General features: G+C 39.8%; 1 protein-coding gene across 12 annotated transcripts in view; it reads right to left on the reverse strand.

Moving 5' to 3' along the window:
• RNF111 (ring finger protein 111) overlaps positions 1 to 26,186 on the reverse strand; it is a 90,502-nt gene extending 64,316 nt beyond the window's left edge. For 5 of the 12 annotated variants that reach the window (XM_043493341.1, XM_043493343.1, XM_038418534.2 and 2 more), the window contains exons 1-4: positions 25,763 to 26,138; positions 10,443 to 11,332; positions 9,278 to 9,400; positions 6,300 to 6,426 (exon numbers count right to left, since the gene is read on the reverse strand). In XM_043493341.1, coding sequence (XP_043349276.1) covers positions 6,300 to 6,426; positions 9,278 to 9,400; positions 10,443 to 11,313 — 1,121 coding nt within the window. In that variant the 5' untranslated portion in view covers positions 11,314 to 11,332; positions 25,763 to 26,138. Of the gene's footprint in view, positions 1 to 6,299; positions 6,427 to 9,277; positions 9,401 to 10,442; positions 11,333 to 20,869; positions 20,913 to 24,770; positions 24,816 to 25,762 lie in introns of those variants that run through there. The other 7 variants (XM_038418533.2, XM_038418538.2, XM_043493340.1 and 4 more) reach the window with 7 other exon arrangements.
• Positions 26,187 to 27,973: the final 1,787 nt, after the last annotated feature.

Genomic DNA, 27,973 nt, shown 5'->3' on the forward strand with positions numbered 1-27,973 from the left:
TGGTCTGGGTACCTGAATGTAGAAGGGTACACTTGACTACTCACATATAGCTCAGTGGTCAGACGGAGCCAACTACATATGTTACAGCCTATTAGGTCAGGAGCAGCAGAGAGACTGGCAGCAGCTCTGGCAACATATAAATCCTCAGATGACAGCATGCCACAGTCACGGTTTCCAGCATAATCTTGGAAAAGCTGCATGATGTCAGAGGAATGGCTAAGGTCCCTCTCTGCTGGCTTTGCAGCAACAAGGGAGTAATCATAAAGACAGAGCACAATGGTCTCTTCCACATCCCTAGCTTCACTCACTGCCTCAATCTGGTTGAGAGTCAGTTTCTGGATAGCATTACAAGGTGCAGGAACTGCTGTCAACAGCTCTCAACCTCAATGCATTCATAGTGGATGCAGTCTGTGGGATAGGCAATCTGTGGTCCCACCTAAGGAGGTAGTACTAAGATGCTATGGGGAGTCTCAAGAGGCCCCCCCACCCCTCACAGTAGTGGCAGACAACCATGTTTGACAGCCCCTATCACCACAGAAAAGTGTTCCCAAATACTGGAGAAGAGGGAGAGTTTTGTAATAAGGGGCTCCACTCCTCTTTCACCTCTCCACCACCACCACTACAACACACCCTAGCCCACTTGTTTGTTTTAAAAAGTCAGTGTCCTACTCCTCAACTACCCCTCTTCCCTGCCCTGATTAAATGACGCACTGAAAATTGCACACAACATGGCCACTAGTGGAATTTCTGTTCCAGGTCAAAATATTTTGTTATGACATTTGAGACTAAACATTTTGTTATCTGAGAAACTAATTTTTGCAGGGTTTTGCTACAAAAATCAGAACATTTTGAACCAAATCAAAACAAAAAATAAGTTGCTCTCAAAATCCTCCACAAAATGGAATTACTGTTCCTTACACAGTTCTAGCAGGTATATTTTCCCTCAGTATCCTCCTCCTTCACCACTAGTAACATTACCATCATCTGAAAGAAGGGCTCACCATGAACCAAATAATTTAAGTGCTTTGTTTAATATTACATTTTCTTCTTTCTGACCTTAACTAGTAATTCTTTGACTATGAGTGGCCAGTAGGGATTAATTTCAACATACTGACAGTCAGCTGAGCTCCAAGAAGATTTCCCCATCTCATTACTACCAAAAAAAAGTTGATGTGCCCTGTTGATTTTTTTTTTAATAAAGTACTATAAAGAGTCATAATTTTTGCTCCAGTTTTAATTCCCTAGTTTGTAAATTAAACATATACCAGATGTATAATTTAGGTACTTTGTTAAGGGTTCTTCGATACACTATCACCTTTTAAACAGTGTTTGAAGAATTAATCTCTTTCTTTGTTTTACTTATACAAGCGAGAGTAGGGATCAACTAATTTCAAAAGTCTCCCGCAAACAGGTTCCTTATACAAAGTCACAGCTTCGGATCTTTCATACTTATTTCATCTCCCACTTTGAGGTTAACAAATTTAATGTTTTTTAAAATACTGAACTTTTCAATTTTCAGGCCATTAGCACTTAAGAATTTTAAATATGATTTTTACTTTAGTTTTGGCAAAGAGAAAGAATATCACTTATGATCAAATATCTGAAGATTAACTCCATGTCTCAATCCTAATATAATTCCCCCCCAGAGGAGGGACAAATTTTAAACTACCATTACTTAAGTCTAGTGACAAACTTGAATAAAAGTTAAATCATCAAAAATACAGTTAGCTGCTCACAAGCACCTTTTAAACAATAGGGCTAAAGCTAATGTCTAATACTACTGAATAATTACTCAATGAGTCATCACTTAATAGGGGATCAATAGCTCAACACAGGAATTACTATAATCCATGTTTTAACTATAACAGATTTGATCACAACAATGGAAATATTTTACATACTCCCAAATCTGCGGTAAACAGTACTTCTCTGCAATACCCATGTGCCATATAATTCATTCATTAAGTAGGATTGCAGGTAACAAAATGACAGATCATTTTCTCAATATCAGTCTTCTTATAGTCAAATATTAATAGAGGTAGAATATAACATCCATGTCTACAGTGGAAAGTACATACTTTAGCATGCAAAATATTGTCGTCAACTAGCTGAAGAGACTCAAACCATCATCATTTACTAAAGAAGTTACTATTAATACCTCCCTCTCTCTCCCTTCGATAAATGTCTCTTAATATAACTTCTCAGAACTCTTCTTCCATAGAGGTTATTCAGAAGAATGTCATGAAGCAAATTCAGCTGTACCTCAGGAAATTTAAAACCCAAGGGTTGAGTAGTCTAAAGGGTTTAAGATATACCTTCCATTAATTTTAGTAGGAGACATATCTAATATCCTTTGACTTCTTTGAAAAATTTCAAAAGGGAGTATTTAAAAAAAAATTAAAGCTAAGATTTCCTGTGACATTGAACATCCTCTCTCACTGAATTAAGATACTCTGTTATAAGAGCCCAATTCCACAAAAACATATGTACTTACCTTTACTATCATTGAAATAAGTGGGACTACTAACAGGAGTACAGTTAAGCACACGTGCAAGCATCTTTGCGGGATCAGAACCTAAAGTCATTAAAAATTAAATAAAGTCTGCATTTTCTATTATATGAAATAAGTAGAGCATTACACTAGCTGACCTTCATTTTTTGAGGATGTATATTGGGTATAGAAACTGTAAAGGATATAGAAAACAAATTTACTTAACTTGATGGCAAAATACTGAAAATAGACATAAAAACCTCAAAACTTTGTGAATCAAAGAAGTTGTCAAATTTCTTTTTTTAAATTTACAGCCATCCAAATTACTGAAACCAAGATGACAAGTTCATAAACTACTATGACCTATCTGGGTTTGGGGGGGGTGTGTGTTAACACTACCCACTCCTTACACAAAACTTATTCAATACATTTAAAATAGGTATTGTAAGAAAACCCATCTTCTAGATTAGACAGAAAAACGATACTATAAATTAGAGTGCTGTATACTGTATTTTCATGTTTTATTCTCATTCAACCTAGATTTTTACTTCCATCCAAAACACATCCTTGACTTTTAAAAAACGTAACCTGCTTCATCTATATGAGAGTTATGTGAAGTGAACATAAGACAGACACTTATTTTGCTTTGAACAGTATTCTAAATAGTGGTGAACAACTATGTCAGAATGTTCAGTTTATTCACAATATTTGAAACTAAAATTCTGAATTAAGTTGGAATTTTAAGACTGCTGATGGCACCTTCTGTTCAGCAGAACAGCAAAAGAATTTGTAATTCTGGAAATCCTGTGATGTGCCTGACCAGGCCACATGACTTTGGTCTGAATAGGAAGTACTAAGATAACTTCACCACAGTAAAGAATAATTGACTGGTAGGGAGGGCATTTTCTGGCATTTAATGATTGCCTGGAAGAACCTAAGGCTTAAGGCTGAGCTGAGGACCTCTTTCAGTCATTAGATGACTGAATCCTAGAGCTGAAGATCAGCATTGCTATTATAAAACACAAAAATATAAAACTGTAGAGAAAGAAAGTAATTACATGCATGTGTTCAACTGAAAGTTGCCAAGGATACAGTGCTTTGTTTTAGAAGGAGGTCTTTTCCTTGTAGCTGAAGACCAGTAGTAAACAGTAGAAGAACAGAATGTTACCCTTGCCACGCCATTAGTGAAATTAAAGATTTAAATTTATCAGTAATCTGCATTTTGAAAGAGCTGGCAAATTCAATACCATCTAAAACTTATTGACAGATGTCATCAAAATGCATTGGAACAAGCCTTTGACCTAATCTTGCTACCACTGGCAAGACTACCATTGCCATCAATGGGAGCCGGATTCATGTATTTGGGGGAGGAGGAGGAAAAGAGAAACACTAGCCTTTATCCGATACTCTCCTTTAGTCCTTTTGGCTATGACACAAACCTTTTCTTAATAATGCTGAGCAGAGAAAAAGCTGAATATGTAAAAGAATTCCATCCATCTTTAATCAAGCCTTGAATTAATGTTCTATAAATGCAATCAGCTTAATCTAGGCTCATTTTTGACGCTTTAAAGGTTATCTACAATTCACAAAAAGCTTAAAGTGATAGTTTGAGAGGTATCTGAAAAATCTTTCCAAGCATCCTGAAAAATATTGCTGCAGCTCCTAATAACGTACATTAAGGTGGACTGAAGATGATGGGCAAGAGTTAAAAATGCACAAGACTGAGAAAATAGGCAAGGGCTAAAACCGCAGAGTCAACAAGAAACTGTACTGCAAAGGAAAATTCATGAATTTAAGAAAGAAAAATAAATTAAGATAAAGAGCTACAGGCAATGCTACACGCAAAAAATAAAGTTGATTTATCCTGTCTCTCCTCCCTTTGCTTCCCACTTTGTGTTATCTTGCTTTATGTTGCCTATTAGGAGTGTAATCTTGTTGGTGCACAGACTAATCTGACGCAAATGTCATGTTTCAGACCAATAAAATACATTTATGGAAGTGGGGGTTGTATTAACAGACGTTTCTGTGAAACACACGCACACACACTTCCAAATAAGTGTCCCACTACTGCTTTAAGGAGCACTCTCAAAGAAGTAGATGCTTATGATTAGAATGCAGTTAATTTATTCAAACCAAATGACTCTACAGGAATATCATTTTGTCATTCTTATTAAATATTATTATTCAAAGACCTGATCACAGGAGGACTATGAGCTGCCAATGTGATGCAGCCATGAAAAAGGCTAATGCAGTCGTAGGATGCAACAGGTGAGGTATTTCCAGTAGAGACAGGGAAGTGTTAGTACCATTATACAAGGCACTGGTGAGACTTCATCTGGAATACCGTGTGCATTTCTGGTCTCCATGTTTAAGAATGATTAATTCAAACTGGAACAGGTACACAGAAGGACTATTAGCATGACCTGAGGAGAGAAAAACCTACCTTATGAGAGGAGACTCAAAGAGCTTCGCTTATTTAGCTTAACCAAAAGAAGGCTGACAGGAGATACAATTGCTCTCTATAAATAGATCAGGAGGATAAATACCACAGAGAAAGAGGAGATATTTAAGTTAAGCACCAATGTGGACACAAGAACAAATGGTTATAAACATGTTTAGACTTGAAATTAGATTAAGGTTTCTAACCATCAGAGGAGTGAAGTTCTGGAACAGCCTTCCAAGGGGGGCAAAAAACCTAATTGTCTCCAAGATTGATCTTGATATATATATATATGCAGGGGACGGTATGATGAGACTGCCTATAATGACATGTAGCTGATCTGTGACTGCTAGCAGCAAGTATCTCCAACGGCCGGAGACGGAACACTAGATGGGGAAGGCTCTGAGTTACTGCAGAGAATTCTTTCCTAGGTGTCTGGGTGGTAAGTCTTGTCCACATACTTAGGGTCTAACTGATCACTATATCTGGGGTCAGGAAGGAATTTTCACCCAGGTCAGATTGGCAGAGAGCCTAAGGGTTGTTCACCTTCCTCTGCAGCATGAGACACGGGTCACTTCCAGGTTTAAACTAGGATGTAAAAGGTGGAGTCTCTGTAACCTGAAGTCTTTAAAACAAGAATTGAAAACTTCAGTAACTTAGCCAGAGGTTATGGGTCTATTACAGGAGCGGGTGGGTGAGATTCTGGGGCCTGCAATGTGCAGGTGGTCAGACTAGAGGAGAATGATGGTCCTTTCTGGCCTTAAAGTCTGAGTCTATATAACTCCCTTAGTTAATTTTATCAGAAATCAGCTTTGATAAAAAAAAGTAACAACCACCTTCTAAAAATGATTTCTACAATCCTTCAAGTTTTAGAAGTTGCAACACACCCTCAACAGCAAATAGGTATGTATATATTTGTTGCAGAGGCACTTGAGTGGCTCCACATGTCAGTGCCAAGTTTTCTGCTTCAAGCAAAGTTGCCTGACAAAAGCATCTAGCTCTAGTAGGAAGGCAAATTCTCAACCTGGAGAACTTGTGGCTCACCAGACACTCTGCAAGCACAGACAGACATCTGTAACATCCTTGTAGATTTTGTCTAAAACCCAAGGACCACTAGTGGAAATGAGAAATTTTGATATGGATATCGTCCATACATACAAACCATTTTGAACAACATTACTTCTTTCTTGTTTTCAGGCTGTTGGTGAAGACTATACAAAACACACACACACACAAAGTATAACATGCTTTTTGAACTAATATCCACATTTTTAGGAGGTTAGCATTTTTTTTTAAAGTTACTTACACAGTAGATAAACTATCCCACCCAACTCACCCACGATACAAAGAGATATAGGCTAATCTTACCGATAGCTTTCTCCAACTGTTACAATTTCCACTTCACTGTCTGTTGAGGTAACATTGATTTCTTCATTGGCAGTGACCTGGGGAGTGGAGGATGCTTCAATCACTACAACATCTTCATCAATACTTCCTGAAGCAGGGAAGGGGAGAGAAAAATCAACAGTTTGGATTATGTACATTTGACATTGCCTTTGTCATACAAGATTCATAGAACCCATGGGATCGGAAGGGACCTCGAGAGGTCATCTAGTCCAGTCTCCTGTACTCATGGAATTCATTTTTTGTTTATAAGTTATTACCTTTATATATTAAAAAACTGCCTTTATTAAAGTGTATGTGCATTTTATAGTATATTCACAAGTAAAAGGGATAGAGATAATGTAACAAATTTGTAATGCAAGCCCATCAAAAGCATCTACCAAATCTGATCCAAAAGAATTAATTATTCAGAGAAGAGGAATGCTTCAGCACTACCCTCTCCGAACTCTCAACAACTATGTTTTTAGGTTTTGAGGGAGACAACACAACTCAATTTACTGAGGTTTTTCAGTTTTAGATTACCGAAGCAACAGATAAAAGATAACTCAATCTTGAACTGAACATCTCTACACTTAGTGGAAATAAGATGAAGTTCAAAGGCTTGAGACAGACAGACAGCAAGTAGATATGCAAGCTTCTATCACAGATAATCTAAAACATTTTAGTCTCATTATCTGTACCACTTTATTTCATTTAACGGCCACCTAAAAGGTAAACTAGAAAAGGAGTTTAGAAAGAACTGAATAGTGCCAAACTGTGATCTAAATCTTAAAGGAGCCTGCAGGAACACATTGGAACTTGCAAGCATTTTTACACAGCCTATCCCTTTACTAAGACTTTTGGGTAAGAGACTGTGAGGGCTATGTATTTTAGAGGAAACTTATTAGATTGTAGAAATTGTGTCTTCAGTTTTGATGATTGGATGCATTTTGTAACTTGCATGAAGTCCCACCAAAAAAAATGTAAGACCAAAAAGACTTGGCGAGAATACTACACATAAATTTAAACTGCGTCCTAATTGCATTATGTTTTCTACAACTTGTAAGTAAACAGTTACAGAATTAAATCTGTATTTGCCACCTCCTTTTGTCATTACTATTCATATCAAAAGTAGAAATTCAGCATGTTATGATGTTAAAATAAGAGTTCCTGAGTGCTGGGAACACTGCTGACTGCAAGGGCATACAAGTGAAATTTCAACTGGGGAAGGAGGGAAGAATTACTTGTCAATATTTTTCCCTAACTTTTTGGCAAACAAATCTTTCTCAAGAGGCTAAAAAATTAAGTTATTGCCTACTGGTTTTTACTTTCTAAATACTGAATATTTCTGTATTATTTTTACCCAGCCAGCTGGAGTCAAATACTCAAAATATTAAGCCAGTTTTGCAAAGCTGTGCTCACCCATTCACTTTGCAAGAGCAATATTCTGATAAGCAAGTAATATTGTCCCATTGTCATCAGTTTGCAGAATAGATTTGGTCTTTAATGATAATATTTTCATTACTCCTGGGGGAATTGTGCGCCACTGTGCAACCACAGAATTCATGTCCCCCACAGATTTCTTTGCTTCCCCGCAGAAAAATGACTCTCTGATGGGGAAGCGAAGGGAAGCCACAAGAGTGGTCATGTGACCCTCCCTAGCGGTATCTTTTGGGTGCCCAGTGCAGCTAGCAGAGAGGTAAATACTGTGGGGCAGACGGTGGGACTGGGGCAGACCTGGCAGTCAATATCCTGCACCGTGCTTAGCTGCTAGTCCCGGCACTTCAGACCCACCCCCAGATTTCTCCCCAGGATGCAGGAAGCTCTGCAAACTCTTCTCCACCCCACCCCACCCCCGCTTCCTGCACCAATTGCTCTTCAGCTGCAGGAGGAAGGATCACCATACAGGGAACTTCTCCCCCATCCGCTCAAAGCCCAGCCTCACCCCCCCACACCCAGAGGCCCCCCGTCAAGCCCCATTCCCCCTGCACTTGGACCACCACGACAAACCACCCACACCCAGATCCCCATCCCACCAAGCCTTAACCAGCTTCACCTGGATCCCTACCCTATTGAACCCCACTCCCCAGCATCTGGACTTCCCCACTGCACCCCCCACATCCAGACCCCACTGCCAAGCTTTATTCCCCCACCCACTCCCCCCACCGCTGAGCCCCAACCACCTTCACCTGGACCTCCCTGCAAAGTCCCATTACTGTTGCACTCATAACCCACCAACAAGCCCCTTTGCACCCAGATCCCCCACTGAGCCGCCTGCACCCAGGTTGCTCCACACAGAACGCTCTCAACCCACACCTGGATCCCCCCACACTAAGCCCCTCCATACTTGGATCCTGCCTTGCTGAGCCTGCCTGCCCACCTGGCACAGAGGGGCAGGTCCCTGGGGTGTTTCTGGGGCAGGCCCAGTCCTTGCACTGTGTCAGGGTTGGGAGCAGCCTCACCGCTGAGTCCATGTCCTGGGGTGGAGCTGCAGAGTGATCTCCCACCTCTTTGCAGCCAGTGGCCTGTGCTCCCCAATGCCATGCTGTAGCCTCCACATTTATTTGACAAAAAAATTGCAGAACTCTAAAATATTGTGCACAGAATTTTTAATTTTTTGGTGCAGAATGCCATCAGGAGTATTTCATGACAATTTTTCCAGGAGTCTCTTATACACACCACTTTCCATGAGTGAAGCAGCCTATTGGAAAAAGGAAACTGAATTTACATACTCCACAGACAATGGCAAGACACTTATTTAGTTACATAGTGATGGGGTTTAGATATGGGGTTAACAGGTGATAGGAGTAAGAGCCAATTAGTGCACCTGTGCGTGCCTCCTGTTCTGTGGGATAAGAGCTCCATAAAGATCGTTAGGCACCTGGACCTGATAAAGAAGCTGAGGGAACTCAGTAGAGGGGAGTTGGATTGTCCTGTGGAGAGAAATTCCTACACCTACCTACCTACGCCAACGAAAGAACCCCCAGTGTAGGATCTACACTGATGTGCTGCAGCAGTGTCACTGTAGCCTTTCAAGTGTAGACAAGCCCTAAGTGTCTGAATATAGGGTAGGTAGCTCCTTTCCACTGCAATGACAAAAAAATCAGAGCATGAGTACATCTGTTATGGGTATTTTAGGGCCATGGATGGCAGAGTTAAGGTTGTATGGTGTGTACCCTGTGTATTTCCTGGTTTTCTGAAGTTTAAATTTTGCTGAACTCAATGTTCTGAAAGGTTACAAGAGGTCACTGGGAAACCTGAATTCTGTATTAATGATTTTATTATCTGTAGCTAGTGAACTAAATGTTTCTGGTTACTAATTAAAAAACATTGAAGAACATGAAGATCTGATCCTCTCATACCTAGTTTTACTCAGACTGGAAAAAGAAAAAGAAGATTTCCTGTTTTTTCAAATGCAAATTAGTTTCTCAAGTCTGAACTAATCATTGAACAGAATTAGTTGAATTAAAATGGAAAAAAAATTCTCTCTGCACATACAGAAGAGGCTATTGTTGTCAAAAGCTGCTTTAGAACTTCAACAAACTCTGGTTCCAGGTATTTAGCCAGTAACTTTCACCTGTCTAATGGTCTTTATTTAAAACGGCAGCAAAACCGTACACACTGCTCAGTACTATATTTTGTATTTAATTTAAATAATTTTAATAAATGAAATAAAAGTTTAGGCCTTAACATAGGTTGTCAATTTCCGATTTAATTTAAGAATGTTTTTATATAAACCTGCATTTAATTTCAAAAGCGGTTTGTTTTTTAAAATCATTGATTCTTATCCATCCTGCCAGTGGACCACAGTCTGGGAACCATTATTTTATTCTACTGCAGGATTTAGGGATAACATGGTTATAGGAACTTAAACTCTCAATTTAATTCTATTACAACTTAAAAGTATACCATTACTCAGATAACTATTAAATACTGAACTCTCTTAATGAGAGAATTATAGTACACTCTCTCAAATAACCCATTTCTTTTTTTAAAGGAAGAGCACCATTTATAAGGTCTATAAACAAAAAGGTTAAGGAAAACCATTCACATACTATTCACCATAAAATGAACAGATTAATAAATCAACTAGATTACTCGCTCAAAAAAACAAGAGTTCCATTTTACCTGAGGGAACAGTTGTACTGTTTTGGTGGTTGTCACCAGGAGATACAAATAAGTCTTCCTCTCCTTCAGTGGAAGAACTTGAGGAAGATTCACTACTGAGGTCATTCTCACTGGAACTGCTAGAGCTGGGTAGCAAAGCATACTTTCTTCGAGCTAATACCTCCCGTTTTTTTCTCTGAATTAAAATTCGTTCTTTTTGGTTTTGCGTTCGCTGTGAGGAACTGGTTTTCACAAACCTCTTTCTATATGGAGGTCTTCTCGGTGAATTGCTATGAAAACAGGGTCTTTTCATTAATAGTCCAGGTACAGATTCTGTCTCAGTACGAGGCCACTTTTGTGACCTTGCACTATGAGTTCTACTTGTACTCAACACTGCCTGAGTATGTCTTACAGGGGTCTCCTTTTCCTCATCAGATGTGATTGTATCAGAGTCTCCAAAATGTAGGCTGGATGAAGGTGAAGACACACAGTCACTAAAAGAAGAATCATTGTCTTCACTTTGTGTTTCTAGGCGTTGTCTTAGTCCTAAAATTCCCTGGTTTTCTTTAACACCACAGTTTTGAGCATATGAAGGGCCAGCCTGCTGACTCTTGCGTTTTTTCCGCACTACGATACCTTTGTCTTGTTCTGGATGATTGCCATTCATGTCCTGCTTTTGAGAGTCACCACACAAGTGAGAGAATTCATTCCCTACTTTATTGGCAATCATCTCAACTTCTGCAGAGAAACTTTTGGCTGCCCCAATGGGCTCAGGATTCAAGAGGATCCCCTTCAGACTCTCCTGTCTCTTTGGTGCATCAGAGGGAACTTCACTCTTCATATCCGCTTTTATAGTATAGACTATATTACATTTGGGAGTCCATCGAGACATGGAAAACTACAAAGAAGTCCTGGAAAGAAAATCAGACATTAATCAAGAAAAAAATTAACCTGCTATTAATGTTGCACTAGAATAACTATAGATTAGCAACCAAAAAAATACCACATCTTTTAGTGGCAATGGGAGTATGCTAGCTATTTTGCTTCTTTCACTAAGCGAACACTAATATGTGAGAAAAAACGTTGGTTTTATGAAGTATTTTTCCTGCTAGAAATATGTTCTGTTTTTATTCCAGATAGTACTTCCTAGAAATTTAGTCAGAAAAATGTCTATTCTACCTTTGACCAAGGGGGCTTTATACGCAACACCCATCAGCATTAAAGGGCCTTACAGGTGTATAAATAGGTGAAAGAATAGTGACTCCAAAATATTAAGACAGGACAATGATGACATAATGGGCTTTCTATGACTCAACCTGCTGGTGGTCCTAAACAACCTTTTACACTAGAAGCCAACAACTTATAGTAAGGCATCCAACATGGCATAGTCAGAGATCCCGATCACCAGGATACAAGACAGAAACCCAGTAAGGAACTCAAAAGCAAGCGAGCTTTAAGAATATAACCATCCAGCACAAGTTATGCAATGTTCCCTACCAAGCAAGAATTTCTGAGCTGTCAAATCATTTTAATGTCTTCATAGATGTACAATGTAACTAACATAGAAACTTTCCTTTCTGGCCATTACCCTGTTTTACTTAAGCATGGAATGATCTACAGAATTAAAGGATTTACCACTGAGTACGCTCAATGTTATCTACAAAGTGCTCAGAGGTTGTCAATTTCAATGCAATTTTTCAGACATCCTAAAACTGTAACAAACATGGTTTTTTTGTTTTGGTTTTTTTTAATAATCTTAACATTAAATAGGTGTCTCGGAACTAGTTTGCCTTTCACATTGCTGTAAATAATTCCGTGGAAAGATATGAATAGAAAGTCTTGTTGAATTCTGGCAAAAGGAAATATTCCAGCAAGCCAGTCAGAAATTTGCCAATACATTCTGGGCAGTCACTACTTTATTGCCCCATCAGGAGGTTTGCATCAGCTGTTTGGAGTAAAACAATTCTAGAAATTGCAAGTAACTTTGGCTTTTTCCCCCCTCCAGAGTCCAGCAAGATCTAGTACAAATATTTTGTTAGGTCAGGTCAGCTATTTTGACTAGTACAGTATGATACTAAAATGTCTTGTTTCTTTCCCCAGTAAAACGAGGGAAGGTTGTTTAAAGTGTCAGAACATTAAACCAAAGAATGTTTAATTTCACACACACTGTAAAGTTTAAATTGAAAAAGCATTAGCTTTGGGAGAATTTACAAATATCTTGTAACACTTCACAAGTAACTCAACATGCTGTCAAGAGATTAGTGACTGTGTGAGGCAAATTGCTTATTGGTTTCTAAAATATGGTCATCATACTAGATTATCTTTAAGAATGATATATGTTTTTGAAGTAACTCTGATACATTCCCATATTCAGAAAATATAAATAGCTTTAATTTGTCATCACCAGCACCACCAGATATCTCCACCCAAATGGCCCAGGACACTGCCATAGTGAGAAGCCTATCTCCAATCAACCACAGCCAGCTGCTGGAAAGACAAGGGTGCTACATTACCTACCACTGGGCTGTCCTTAACCATTCTTAAGTTTTCTCTTTCATATCAGCTGCTAGCCAGAGACTATTTAAGTATGAATCTCTGCTGGCCCCCTCTGGCTGCTGGATGGAGAAAACAGGATCCTTCATTGCATTCAGTATTTTTTTTCTTTTTTTTTCTTTTTTCTTTTTTTTTTTTAAAGAAGGGAAGGCCTCGCTATTGTACTCTTGGCTTTAGAGTGCGTGCAGGATTCCTAATCTATACTTTCCTGATCCCATGAATAGCTAGTTCACACCTGCTATTCCTGCTCATAGCTTTCCTGGTAAGCAACAAAGTGATATCAACCTGATTTTTCAGTTTAACTGATTTTCCTCAGAGCCCTGTGGGAAATGAAATTGCAGCGCCTTTTCAGTTTCAATCAGCTGCTACTCAAGCAAACTATGAATAGCATCATAAATATTGAAACAAAACACTGGCAGAATGAAGATCATATTAGATCAGTTCACATTTTATACAGTTGCAAGAAAACCTGAAGGGCTAGTTATCTGACTTTATATCAATTAGTTTCTCCAAAATGTAATGGCTTTGTCCCAATTTCTCGCTCAGGAAAGCTCTTTCTTTCCAAGTAGATTCTTCAAGCTGTGGTTTTATAAGCTAGTGTATTCAAGGTGCACTGGTTAAGATAAACCAGTGCAACTTCACTCCTTTAGTAAAACTTTTGTTTTTAGAAAAGGTGCAAGTTCACAGCTGAGTATGTGGTACCAAGCACAGTGATGGAACGCAACTATTTCCTTAACCTCACCAAAACATTTTGAAACCCTTATATCCATGAGGCTGGAAGGTTCCTCAAAGTGGCTTTTGTATATCAGCCTCTGCATATTTGCCCCCAGAGAAAATCATGCTTTAGATTCTGTCTCTCTGAATAATCTCATGAAGATGGCATGGGAAGAGGCACTACACAAAACATGATGAAGCTGATGAATGACAAAAGGCTGGCACATATGTGGAATGGGGTACAATTATAATTCATATGTAGGAATACCAAATGTGGAGATAGTTGCAAACTCCAAGCAGTTACATCTCCTATTGCATATTGAGAGAGGACTAGCCTGGCTGTTCAAGAAGTTGAATACTTTCACCACTGCCAACCTCAGAATATGGCCCCCATACACCTACACGTCCCAACAGTACTTAATTTCTCAGCAACTCTGGTCTTAGGCTTGTCTAAACTTAAAAATTAGATTTACCTAGCTATGTTGCTCAAGGCTGTGAAAAATTTTGCACTGAGTGTTATAGGTTAACCGAGACATAGCTAGGTCAACAGAAGAATTCTTCTGTCAACCTATCTACTGCCTCTTGGAGAGGTGGATTAACTACATCAATGGAAATCCCCTTCCATTGATTTAGGAAGAATCTATATTACGGTGCGAAAGCTGCAGCTGTACTGTAGATATGTCCATATTCACCCAGCCCTAAACCTGTTCTTCCAGTTCACACCATAAACATCCATCCCTACTATCTGTCATGCAGACAGTTCACAAGATTCACTCAGAGTAACACTTTTTTTTAAAAAAGGTTCCAGTGGCAGATACTTCCTGTACACAGCCGTGAAATTACATAATGTGTCTGCAAACATGTAGTGTACCTTGAGTTAATTCCACTAAGCTAGTGCAACCATTTTCTTCCAAAAGGAAAAGTGAATACGGTAGCTATCTAAGATTAACTACGGCATGGGGACATTCGATCAGCATATATTTAGTACTTTGCAATTGTTTATTTTTTTTATCAACAACCTAGACAAAGTGAAACAAAAGACATGTTACAGCTTACTATTTGAGTAGATTTGACACAAATTCTATGTATGTATATAATCTACCCTTTCATAAGAAAGGAGCTATAGTACACTGAAATGGGACAGCTGTGTATAGACAAGGCTATTTTCACTCCATGAATACTTTACCCTATGCTACACATAGTGGCAAATTGGCAGAGAGTGTCACATATTATATTAGCTCCCCTGGTACTTGCTGCCAGGGAAGATTCCCCCGACTGCTGGAATGTTAGGCTGCTAGTATACAAAAACATTAGTCTCCACAGATCAGTCTGGGGGGAAAAAAAATGCCAACCAAGGACTTTTGCTCTTATAATTGTTGTGAAATAAAAGCTGAAAAGCAGATTTGGTCATTTAGAAATTGGTCAACCAATTATTGTCAGCTCATACCACCCTCAACACCTTTTCCCACCGGTGGGTAGAGTGCAGTCAGATTCTGACTCATCTTCACAAGGCAGAGTTTGTTAAAGGAGATATTTGCTATTTAGGGTTGTTACATGGGCACAACTTAGGCCTGGTCTAGAAGTAAAACTTCAGTTGACCTAGCTACATTGCTTAATGATATGAAAAATTCACACCCCCCAAGAGACAACCTAAGCCAACCTAAGCCCCGGTATAAACACCAGTAGGTCAACAGAAGAATTTTTCCATGGACCAACCTGCTACCTCGAGGGGGTGGAATAATTACAGCAATGAAAAAAACCCTTCCATCACTGTAGCAGGTGTCTACACCAGGGCAAACCAGAAGCACAGCTCTAGTGCTGTAGCTGTGCCACTGGGGCATAGACATATCCTCAATAGTAGCATTCTGTGCCTTTCACTTAAATTTACTACAACACAGAAGGTGGTCAGCTGCTTTTCTGGGAATCTTTGAGCAAAAATTTTCCAAAAATGGAGAACACCACAGGAGCATGGTAGACAAAAAAATAACATAGCTAATCATCAAAAGCCATTGGTACCTGGATGTATCACGTCTCTTTTGCTAGAACTGTGTCAAAATGAGAACAGCACCACTTTTACTTAATTGCACTCCACCATGATTATTCTTTTGTGATGGAAACTCAAGTATTTCATGAGAAAAATAAAACCAATGATTAAGAGAATAAGAAAAGAGAACATGTAAAATAAAAAGTGTTATGAACAGTACAGAACGTAGAAGCATAGCAACACTTTCAAAGTTGCACCTACATGCTTTTCCCACAGATATAAGACACCACTCACATTAAGAAATAGCCAACTGAAGATGTACAAAGTTATGTATTCAATAGCTGAAGCTATAACAAAGCACTTGATTTAGAGTCTCAATTTCATTTTTACCAGGAACTAAGAAACAGAACATGCCTAGTGACATTATACACGTCTGTAAAGTTTCTTCCAAAACATGCTGAAAGAGCCCCAGTGCAAGCCCTAATTTGTTTTGGCCTGAGAATGGAATGGGGTTTAACCACCACTGAATTTAAGTGGTGCCACAGGCACAAGATCGATATTGCATCCATGTTTTCCTTTAAAGCAATGCTGCAAAGAAAAAGATTGGTTTGTGCCATTTTTACTTTATGATGTATAAAGGTGACCCAAAGGTTTTTCAAATAGTTTTTCCAATTTTTTATCCACATCAGAAATTTGTGCCTTGTCCATGCTGGAAGACCATGCTGAAGAATAGTGCCAACACCCACAAAAGTCAACAAAGGAGAAGGGGGTTTAGTCAAATTGTTTAAAACGTTGACTTTATTCAACTCTGTTGATTAAATTTGCATTTTGAATAAAGACAGACTTAAGGCTCAACATTCTGGCCCTCCTTTCTCCCTCTCCTCCTGCTTCAGTGCCAAGTATTAGGATGAAGAACTCTCAGCATCCCACTCCCTACTCACACACTAGATTTCCCAGGCTTTCTATTTCTAATGTTTCTAATGTAAGCAGGAAAATACTTCCGGCCTGCTATACACACACTCACAAATCAGAAAGCAAAAAGGCCACAACAACTTTTTTCAGTATCTTTGTGAGGTCACCTTTACAGTGGTACTGTTTGGCACAATACTCACAGTGCACCAGAGGCTTTTTTTTGTTTGTTTTTTTTAAAGAGACGCACCACTCCTCCACCAGAGCTTCCACCAAGACCTAGACTTAAAATCTAGGTTGATAGAGCGATATGTCAGTTAAGAATGTGAAAATTCTCTTGCAAACCACTACAGATATGCCAATCTAACCTCCAGTTAACCAGCTAAACTGATGTTAGAATACTTCCATTGACATAGCTACCATCATTTTGTAAAGTGGTGTTCCTACAGCAATAGAAAGATACTTTTCTTCAGCATTGGCTGCATCTACACTACAGGGTTATCCCAGCATATCTACAGCACCATAGCTAAACTGGTGTAGTCCCGATAGTGTAGACCTACCCTCAGACTTATGTCTCCTCCACTTCCACTCACCCACCTTATTTTGCTATGCCAATACTAGGTATGTGGAAACATTTTCTTAACAGATATTTGAAGAAGGATTCCTATACATTTCTGTGGCAATATCTAAAAGAAACAGCAAATAGCGGTGCTCTTTCATCTGCAGTGATCACCACTTACAGCTCTTTTTTTTTTTTTTTTAATTATATGTACTGAACATTCCTTTCTGGTACAGTCTTCATCCCAACAACAAGATGACAAGGAATTTGAGAATCTGATCACAGCCTGAAATGCTGAATATCAAACATAACTTACTTGTTTTAGGAAAGTGCACTGAGGACAAATGAATGGTGCTGCAAAATGTTACCTACACTGCAGGTAACTATAGTAAGCTAAATTATTTAAATTCTATTTAAGAAAATATTAGAAGTGTAGTAGTTACTATATTACATTATTGTATCTATGTGCTGTCCAGGAATAGATAGTGAACTGCAAAACAAGCAAATCTGCTTTCTTCTTGTGATGTATCAAGATAGCCAGAGCATTTTTTTTTTAAACTACCATTTTACATTATAAGTAAAGATCCTGTGATGCCACCTTTCAGGTTCTCCAGAGACTGCCAGAGGTCTTCAGGAAAGAGTCTATCCCCACCCAGAAAGAGCGGAGGTTGGAGGTATGCACAAGGTGAGGGTAAGGAGGCAAGCGGTGGGCAGGCCCTGGTGGGGGAGTGAGGAGGCGAGCCAGCAACGAGTGGGGGTCCTTGCGGTAGGCAGGGGGGTAAGGAAGCGGGCGGGGGGGAGGAGGCGGGATGTGTGTGTGGGAGAAAGCAAGCTGTGAGCTAGCAGTAGGGTGAGGAGGCGGGAGGGGGGCGTGTCTGGCTGCACGCAAGGGAGAGGAGGTGAGCAGAGGGTTCAGGGGGTGAAAGGAGGCAAGTGGCGGGTTGAGGAGGCAACCCCCCCCAAAACCTTACATAAAAAAATTATAGTGATTTGGATGTATATATGTGCATATTACTTTATTAACTTAAAGAAAAATAATTTAAAAAAAATATCAGTGTGGCCACCATCAAGAGTTAATGGCCGCTCTCTGAGGCCACCAAAAAAATTTGTTGTGAAGAACCCCTGCCTTACGGTAAATTGTTCGTCCATTTCACTTATCAAAGCCTTCCTGCATTCCCACGTCCCCTCAGAAGTAGTCCTCAGCCTCATGATAACCTTCCTTGGCCTTGGAAGGCTGAACAGAGCTCTTCAGAGCCTATAAATTCTGCCCTGCTTAGTAAGTATGACAACACTGCAACACCCTGATAGGTTGAAAAGAGTGTTGAAAATCCCATCCAGGAATTTAAGTCATGTCTTACATTGGCAATGTAATGCATTAAAGAAAAACTCAGCCAATTGATATACCTTCAAGTAGTTAAGGAAAATTAAGCCTGCAGTATTAGCTACAAGTTTTTGATTCCTGTAATGCTATCTGTATTATTTTGTTGGGTTTCTAATTTGTCTACTACTGGCAGCAGTTTAATATCCTTTACTAGTATCTCAAACAAACAAAAAAAAAACCCACACAGACACCACACAACACAACACCTAAACAAAGGCATGCTAATCTCCCAAAACTCCCTGAAATCTATTGCCACTGCAAATAACTGGTACTGCAACACAAGAAGTCAATGCATGATATTAAATAGCAAAGATTCCACACTGAAAGTACTTTATGAAAGTAAACCCTCACATTCAAGGTCAAGGGAAATGCATGTGCCCATCATGTTAAATTTCCTTACTTTTCTGAAGTACTGCCACAGCAGTGACAATACTTTTCATCTAGTTTCAGCTCCATGTGTTTTGACATATTTCTTTTCAAAACTAGCATGCTTTTGAAGCAGTCCAGTACAAGCACTATTTTTTATATGAAAATCTAAGAATCTACAAGCCTATTCACATTTATAGAAGTATGACAATTTACACCAATGAGTATCTTTCGGGCTTCAACCAGCATCTTTAGGTTAAGATGAATACCAAAATGGGCCTTTCCACATTCTTTCTCCTCACCCATTAAAATCTGAGGCCATGATCCTACAGCTGGATCCTTGCACTGAGCCTATAGACAAGGATCTCCCGGGATTTTCCATTAAACTTCTAGCAGCTGAGAATTTAATAGTTCAGACACTTCAAACTTCATTAATTTGAAATTTTGTATACTCTCAGACCACAGCCAAATATGTTTTTTAAAACTGGGACCAGGGATGACAAGGCAGTTAAAGGTTTTTTTGTATGTTTGCTTTAAATGGTCCTGCAAAGTGAATATGGGGCAAGTAACTGGGCTCACCATACCCCCTATTTTTTTAAACTCAAAATGTTCAACTACTGCTTTTCCTCTCCCCTTAGGAGTATCAAACACAAGTCCCCTTATTTCATGGGCTAGACAAGGGTCTCAGCTATGACTTAAGTGCTCTCGTAGCCATTTGTGGAAGGATACTGGATCTTTAACAGCAACACAACGTATTCAGGTTTTGGAATTAAATAGGTATTTTTTAAAAAGTTTTAAACAGTCTGAATAAATTTAAGGTTTCAATGGCATGTGTAATACTGCAATCTTACCAGTTTAAGGGAGAAAAAAAGTTAGATAAGCTCTACATTTCCAAAAAAAAAAAAAAAAAAAAAAAGACTTTGTTTGGGGCATATTTCAGGCCTTTATAAGTCATGAAAAAACAGCAGCACAAATCCCAGTTTGTTTTGATAGTCACTTCTAAGGCTACACGAGTGCTTTCACCTTCAGCCCAGCAAAGTTAATCAATATGTACGAGTTCAATATTATGTTCTTTCTAGATTGTCAATAACTTATCCATATTAGGACAAATTTCCCCACCTTTTAAAACTGTGATAATGAAAAATGAAAACAATCTTACTCAACAGTAATGCTTTGAGGGGCAACAGTAAGGGTTGAGTGGCAAAAAAGGTGTGTTTTTCCAATCATGTTAGCTTTATCAAGAGTTGATCTACACAAAAACGTTATTGCATAATTATGTTGGTTGGAGGTGTGATTTTTATTTTTATTTTGCCAGAAGTTATGCTAGTAACAGCTCTAGTGTAGACAGTTATACTGGCACAAAGGTGCCTTACACTGGTATAGCATATTCCAGTTCCAGAATCAGAAATTATACCAGTATGAATTATTTTATACTGGTATAACTACATCCACACAAAGATAGATAGATATCTATCAACCTGTATCTTAACTTTTTAATCATGCTAAGGTAACTCAACTGAGCTAACAATTAAAAAAGCCACCCTTTTGCCCATCAAGACAGGGCCTAAAGGACTGGTTACATAGGTCTTGCCTACACCTGAAACACCACAGTGGCACACTGCTGTAGTCCTTCAGTGTAAACACTACCTATGCCAACGGGAGGGGTGCTCAGCATAGGTAATTCACCTCCACGAAAGGCAGTAGGATGACAAAAAAAATTCTTCTGTTGACCTAGCACTGTCTACACAGGGAGTTAGATCGGCTTAAATACATTGTTTAGAGGTGTGGATTTTTCACATCCCTATGTGACATTGCTGGGTCGACTTAACTTTTTAGCGTGGACCAGACCCTATACGGTGCTTGGGTTCTGATTCAACACAAAAAGAGTGTCTACTTTTGATAAAAAAAATGAATGGAAATATTTTAAACTATATCAAGATGTGCAATTAGAGTACCCCACAGATTTGCTATTACTATTTTACCTTTGATATTAGAACCTTACTTCCACAGTTTCATTTCCAATATATCTATTAGATCAGAGGAGAAGTCCTACCAAGAAATAAAACAGGAAAGTTAGAACTAAGCTAGGAGACCATCTGAAGGTCCTGACCTAAAAAACAGGAGCAAGAAGAATGTAAAGGCTCACCCTAGAGTGCCAACATTCTGGAACTCACACTTGCCTCTCAGAGTAACGGGAGATCTTGATAACCATTTATAAACACCAATATGGATTCACAATCAGGCAAGTTAAGAATAGAAGGATTTTAGGTTGACTTCACTTCATTGTGGATTTCATTTAAAAACAACATTACTTTATAAACTCAAAAACCGCTATAGTAATAATAAACATTGTGAGGTGTTCTATTTGTAATTGAAAGATAATACTAATATACTTCCAAAGTTTGGCTTTTTTTTTTTTTTTTTTTTTTTTTTTTTTTAAAGTTTAACATCTTTAACTGGATTCCTTCCTATAATCATGGTAAGTATTCAATGCTTACACATAAGAAATACCATATTTTATTAATACGACTCTAAACCAATTATAGGTTTCAGAGTAGCAGCCGTGTTAGTCTGTATTCGCAAAAAGAAAAGGAGGACTTGTGGCACCTTAGAGACTAACAAATTTATTAGAGCATAAGCTTTCGTGAGCTACAGCTCACTTCATCGGATGCATTTCCGATGAAGTGAGCTGTAGCTCACGAAAGCTTATGCTCTAATAAATTTGTTAGTCTCTAAGGTGCCACAAGTACTCCTTTTCTTTAAACCAATTATATAAGCTTAAAACCAAATTTCAGAAATGGCTAGAGAAAGTTCAAGATATGCAAATAATCCATTCAATAGTCTGCAGAATTATATTAGTATTGTATTTAAATCTTTAGCAGAACCCAGATGATCTGCTATTTTCTACAACCAGATACAGAAGCACACTGTTGCCTAGTAATCTTTCAGAATAAGGGGTCAAGGGGGAAGGTTATTATTTATTCGCTTTAGTAAGAGCAAGTTGTAGGAAGCTGTTAAAAACTTGAACAATATGAAAAAGCCCTTTAAGGAATTTTAAAAATTCATGACTGTTTGTCCACTAAGCTCACCAAGCAAACAATTGTTACAAAAGAGCAAAAGAAATTATAGCTACACAAAGCGCATAGATGGTAACAATGATGGTATAAAATGAGCGACATAAGATTTTGGGAAGTTGCCTTATTAATGACAATGACAGTTACTAAGCAGACGTGGTTACAGGAAAAAAGACATTCCAGGTTACTTGTACATAGAAGAGACTACACTAGAACAAGCAGAGAATGTTTGCAAGCTGGAAAGGCACACATTTTGATTGTCAGACAAGTTCTCATAGCTTTAGACTTACTCTAAAAAAATCCACTGAACTCAAGTCTAAGACCGCATATTTTAATTAGTTGACTTGGCAAGATATTTCTTTACACAAACACACACAATCATATTTCTATTCTAAGAGTCAACCACATTATTAGCAACAGAAAAAAAACGTACCAAGCATTGAACTTAGTTGTACTACAACTGGTTTGACAAGAAAACTGTCCAATTTTTTATCTTATCTTGTTAGTATACTGTTACAAAAACTCCAATTTTATTTTCACGCTTACATTTAGTATTCTTAGCTTCAATCTTGATTTAAACATGGACAGTGAGGTTAACAACACTCTAAGTCATGGTTTTAAAATGTAAGCATTAATATTTGAAAACCCAGGAATGTTTTAGCTTCAGTGATCTCCAAGGCAAATACAATATCAATGAATTCAGGAGTAAGCGTTACTTTTTTACAACAGAACGAAGAAAAAAAATGTATTGAAGCCTTTGGTCAAACCCTAATTTATGGCTTCAACAAACTAGATGTATTACTTCCAGGGAAATGGGAAGATCGCTCTGGCAAGTGATGGAAATATCAACTCACAATATCAAGCTTTCATTTAAAATGAAAGTTTCTAGCCCTCGTGGCTGCTAAGAAAACCTTCCAAACACAACCTATAATGATGCAGTGCCATCGTGAATGTGCAGACAACTCATTGCTGCCTCTCATAGCTTTGCTAAGCAGTAGAATGAAACAAGACTGATCACTGCCACTGATAGTTTCACTCTCACATGCAAGGTTCTCACTATCAATAGTTATGACAATTTCATGATGCTGCTTTGGACAGCAATGGGCAGAAGCAGACACTGGAGTTATTCACTAAGGAGGAACAGCCAACTAACGGAGGTGGGGGAATCAGAGTAGCAGAGATCTCTTCTATTTCTTCCTCCGCAATGCAGCCAGGAGATGCTGGGGTAATAGTGGACATTCTTCTGTTGGCAACAACCAGGAAAGACAAAACTACACCTCACTGGCAGCAACTAGAAAGGATGGAGTCTCATTAGCCCTTCATTTTTCATCTCTTGCTAGTAGGCTTAGTCCTCTATCTAGGAACTGTCAGGCAGATGTTTCAAGCCCCAATTTAGGGCTTGTCTAAATGGGGAAATTTAAGAGTATATGGTTATACTGCTGTAACTATAGTAAATTTCCCAACGTAGACAAGCCTTAAATAGCTCAGAACAGCAGTGAGGAGCAGAAGAAACTGGAGTTCAAATATTCACTTAATCAAAGTGAAAATAAAACTCATCCCAGTCCCAAATTATACATATCACAAAATCACTATACAATATGGCTCAATATATGTGTTTGTAAATTTGGGCCAGAAGGGTCCAGAACAAGAATAGCATGTGCACTGCAGATGAGGATTAAGACACATTGGTAGAGCTGTTTGGAAATCATTTGTGCAGCATCTGCCTGCTTTATGGATGGTTTGCCATGTGCTATTAGTCTTGTTTACATACGAATTAAGTTTCACCCTCTTAAAATTCTTGCCATTATCTCAATTATCTGACAATTCAGCCTCCAGATTCATCATTCTGTGAAAAGATCATCATTAACTGAGCTTTCTAAATAGAGAGCTAAATTTCTAAATTTGCTTTTACTACCAAAGCAGATGATGTGTAACTGAAGTGTAAAGAATATTCCTTTTTGAAAATACAGTACAGGTTTTCACTGAAGGACATAAAACCATGAATATGAATATATATGTATTTACACATACATACATACAGGGAATAAGTTTATTAACATATGTTGTTCTTGTTGATCAGAAGACCTCCCCTGCTCTTCCTTAAGACTCATCCATACTAAGGGAAAAAAAGGTTTTTGTTTGTTTAATATGATAGTTGGACACATTTTAAGATCTTAATGCAGACAGAGAAATTGCAGTTTGTGTTAGCTGGCTGAGGAACTCTAGGCTCCCCACAAGGAGCCTCAGCAGGTACTGCAGCATACCATTGTACCAGTGATGTCATCAGACCACTTCCTACAGTTTTGACTCTGGACATTCTGTCCTCTCTCCTGATTGACTGTTCACTCCCAATCCATCCCCATACTTCAGCCACCCACCACCTTCCATGCACATTTCCCCTATTCTTCCCCCCTCTCCTCCTATTCCATTTTCACACAGACACAGTCTTTCTGTTTAGCTAATCCCTTAACATTTTTAATAGATCATGGTATTAACATGACAACTGCAAGACATCACTCTGCCGGTATGTTATATCCTATTCTCCTACCCTTTACCTGTCTCCTTTATTCAGACTGTACACTCGTCAGGAAAGGGACTGTCTACTACACTGCATACTGCCTGGCACAATGGAGCCCAGTTCTCAGCTGGCCCTCAGGCAACACTATAAACAACAAGAGTCTGCTAGAAAGTCTACCAACATTTTTAGAGCTAACAACAAGACAAATAATTTCTTTCTTTGAACCAGCAAATTATAAAGTAGTCTATTACACTAAACAGCTTGCGATATGTGATAAGTAATTTTACTTACTAGCACAAAAAAAGTCCTTTTAAGCATTAACTTCTTCTCAGGTTCCTAAGACAAGACAGACAAACATTTTTCTGTAGCATCAAAAATAACAAAAAGAAATGAGCAGAGCAGGAAAAACAAATGTTTGAAGCCCCCTATAAACAGTGGAGTAGGTCATATTCTCCTAAAATACCCCACTAACAGATGCTCAAGCTAACACAAACAAAATGACAGTTATGAAAAACAGATGCCAAATATACCTAGTGATTACTCTTTCACGGAGATTTTTTTAAAAATGTGCCCTCATTTTTGTCTTTAAAGCCTGTGACTTCAGTGCAAACATCTCTTATAGACACATACCAAATGTAAACCTCATTCACTCAGGAAATTATTTTGGGGCTAATTTAAAAACAAAAACAACTTTAACCTCCCTGATGAGAGAAGGTTTTGGCGTGCATGTCAGAGAGACATTTAAAAATAACAAAAAGAAAAAGAGTACTTGTGGCACCTTAGAGACTAACATTTATTTGAGCATAAGCTTTCGTGAGCTACATGCATCCGATGAAATGAGCTGTAGCTCATGAAAGCTTACGCTCTAATAAATTTGTTAGTCTCTAAGGTGCCACACGTACTGCTTTTCTTTTTGCCAATACAGACTAACACGGCTCTTACTCTGAAACCTGTTAAAAATAACAGTATGTCTCCATCAGCTGAACTGCCCCCACAGTTGGAGGCAACTCCATTAGCAGAGCCTACGTTGATTCCCCCTCCCTCACCGTCACACTAACATCCACACAGAAAGGCCGGACCCACCACACACAACAAACGGGCCCGTTCACCCGAGACCCTTTATCTGCCACTCATCGTACCAGAGGGACCATCAGCAGCCTCGGACTCACCCACACCTTAGGCTAGACAATACACACCTCCCCCAGCGCCTCCCTCCTCTCCCCCACAGCCACACTCCGGCCCCGCCCCCACACCGCCCGCCCAGGGGGGCGACCCCAACCTACCTGGGACATCAACACCGAGGGAGGGGGCGCTGGGTGGTAACAGCCCCCACTAGGGGGAAGGGAGAACAAGGAAGAGGCGCCGCCAGGCACCGGAAGGACCCAGCGCAGCACAGCTCGTCTTGGCCCGGCCCAGCAGGCCCCGGCTCCGTTCTCCGCTGCGCCCTCACCCGGGGCCCTACCGCCCCTCACGCAGAGCCCGCAACACGGCCTTCGCCCCGCTGGCCGAGTCCCCACCCAAGGCCGCCCGGCGAACGCGCAGCCTAGGCGGTTGCGGTTTTGTCTGCTGCGCAGCCCCCTCGGCGGACCGCTACTGGTGCCAAGCCCTCCCTCCCCAGGCGCGGCGCGACACTTGGTGCTGCTTTACAGCAGCCTGCAAAGCGCAGCCGCTGCGCAGAACGCCCCTCCTTCCGTGCGGCTCCTCCGCCTGGGCGGGGCTGAGGCTGGCGCACGGCCTGTGCCGAGGAGCGCCATCTGTTGGGCGGAGGCGGGCATGGCAGCGGCAGCAGTCGTCCAGCCAGGGCCGCTGTGCTGAGCCCACGCCTGGCTCGTGCTGGAGAAGGGGAGAGAGGTCAGCAATCTTGGCAAACCCGAGCATTCACCAGTCATGAGCCAGGCCCAAGCACATCATGCGATTGGCGCGGAAATCACCAGATATTGTTAAATAATAAATGCTGGGTTCTTTGTATTTGCTTTGTGGTTTCCGAGCCTCTCAGGCAAGGCCGGCTCCAGGCACCAACTTCCCAAGCAGGTGCTTGGGGCGGCATTCAGAATGGGGCGGCAGTCCGTGTCCCACAGCGGCAATTCGGCTGCGGCTCCGTCGCTCTTCCGGGCGTTGCGGCAATTCGGTGGCGACTGCTTGGGATGGCAAAATTGGTAGAGCCACCCTGCTCTCAAGTGCACTCACTTCATCTTTTCATACTCTTCTCTTTAACCAGAAGGGTTAGAAACTTACTTAAAAATAGCTCGAAGATCAGTGATGAATGCACCTGCAATAAGGAGTCTGCAAGAGACTACGCTGCCCTTCTCTTCCTCCTCATTATGAAGACTCAATCACCGTAAAGTCATTTTTGGTGCTGGATTCAGACCTATGCTAAAGCATTGTTCATTAACAGTTACAAAACTGTTTCCCCATCACACAATAAAATACAAGTAAATAAAGATGTATTATAAAAAGGAGAGAGAATGTTGCCAACATTAGTTTTTCTTGTATCCTGAATTTCACCCAGTTAAAAGTCAAGAGGTTGGCCTCTATGTGCTCTGGTAGAGCTCCATTCAACTACCTATGATATGGATCCTAGTCCCTCGTGGATGATTGATGCTAGTGAAGAATAGCTGGACTCTTTATTATAATAGATCAATGGCTTCATTATGGTTAAGATTAAGACCAGCTTTCTGGTTAAAGCTTCACTGTTCTCCGTGCTCTAAAATCTGTACAGTGTCTCAGATTGCCTTGAAATTTGAGTGCCGCCTGGTAGCCCAGGGTTTCACAAGTGATCCAAATTTGTGGCCATTTGAACAAGGGGTTCGTAAGATACACCCTCCCCGCAAAATAAATCAGCTTTTCTTACAATGCATATGTTCTGGTGGCAACAAATTTTTGCTCGCAGACAGAAGTCAACTCAGGACTGAGATTATCACACCAGGGTCTCAAAGTCTTTCAAATTACCCTCAACAGACAGCATCCAACCATTATGGGAAATCAAATTACAAATGTTATTAGCCAAAGACTTTAGTCCTCCTGCTAGGAATACCACCTTTTGACGTGCTTGGCAATGTCTCAAATGGATTACACTGAGCGTGTGCATAGAGAGAGGGGCTAACTATCCGGAGAACTACTATATCACAGGACTATATGCTTTTGATGGAATTAAATAGTCATGAGTCTAAGCATCATCTCAGGTGCTGTGACTGAATCTAATGCAGGACTGAAATAAAAAGAGGGGGCATCTTGCTCAAAGATGCCTCTGTTAAAGGGAGATTTTTGTTTCGGGGAAATGTAATCTGATTACAACAGAATATTCTGAAGATGCTGAAACTATTTAAATAATAAATTATACATGCAAATACTCATTGGGACGGAAGGGTGATTGGGGAGGAAGAGTGGTGAGGAACAGGGAGAGAGGTGCAGCGAGTGGAGGGACAATTATATAGGAGATAAATGCGGATGGATGGCTAGGAGAGGGGTTGGGGATCAGGTGATGGAAGGGATGG

The sequence above is a fragment of the Dermochelys coriacea genome, chromosome 10 (genome assembly GCF_009764565.3).
Source record: "Dermochelys coriacea isolate rDerCor1 chromosome 10, rDerCor1.pri.v4, whole genome shotgun sequence".
Taxonomy (NCBI): domain Eukaryota; kingdom Metazoa; phylum Chordata; order Testudines; family Dermochelyidae; genus Dermochelys; species Dermochelys coriacea.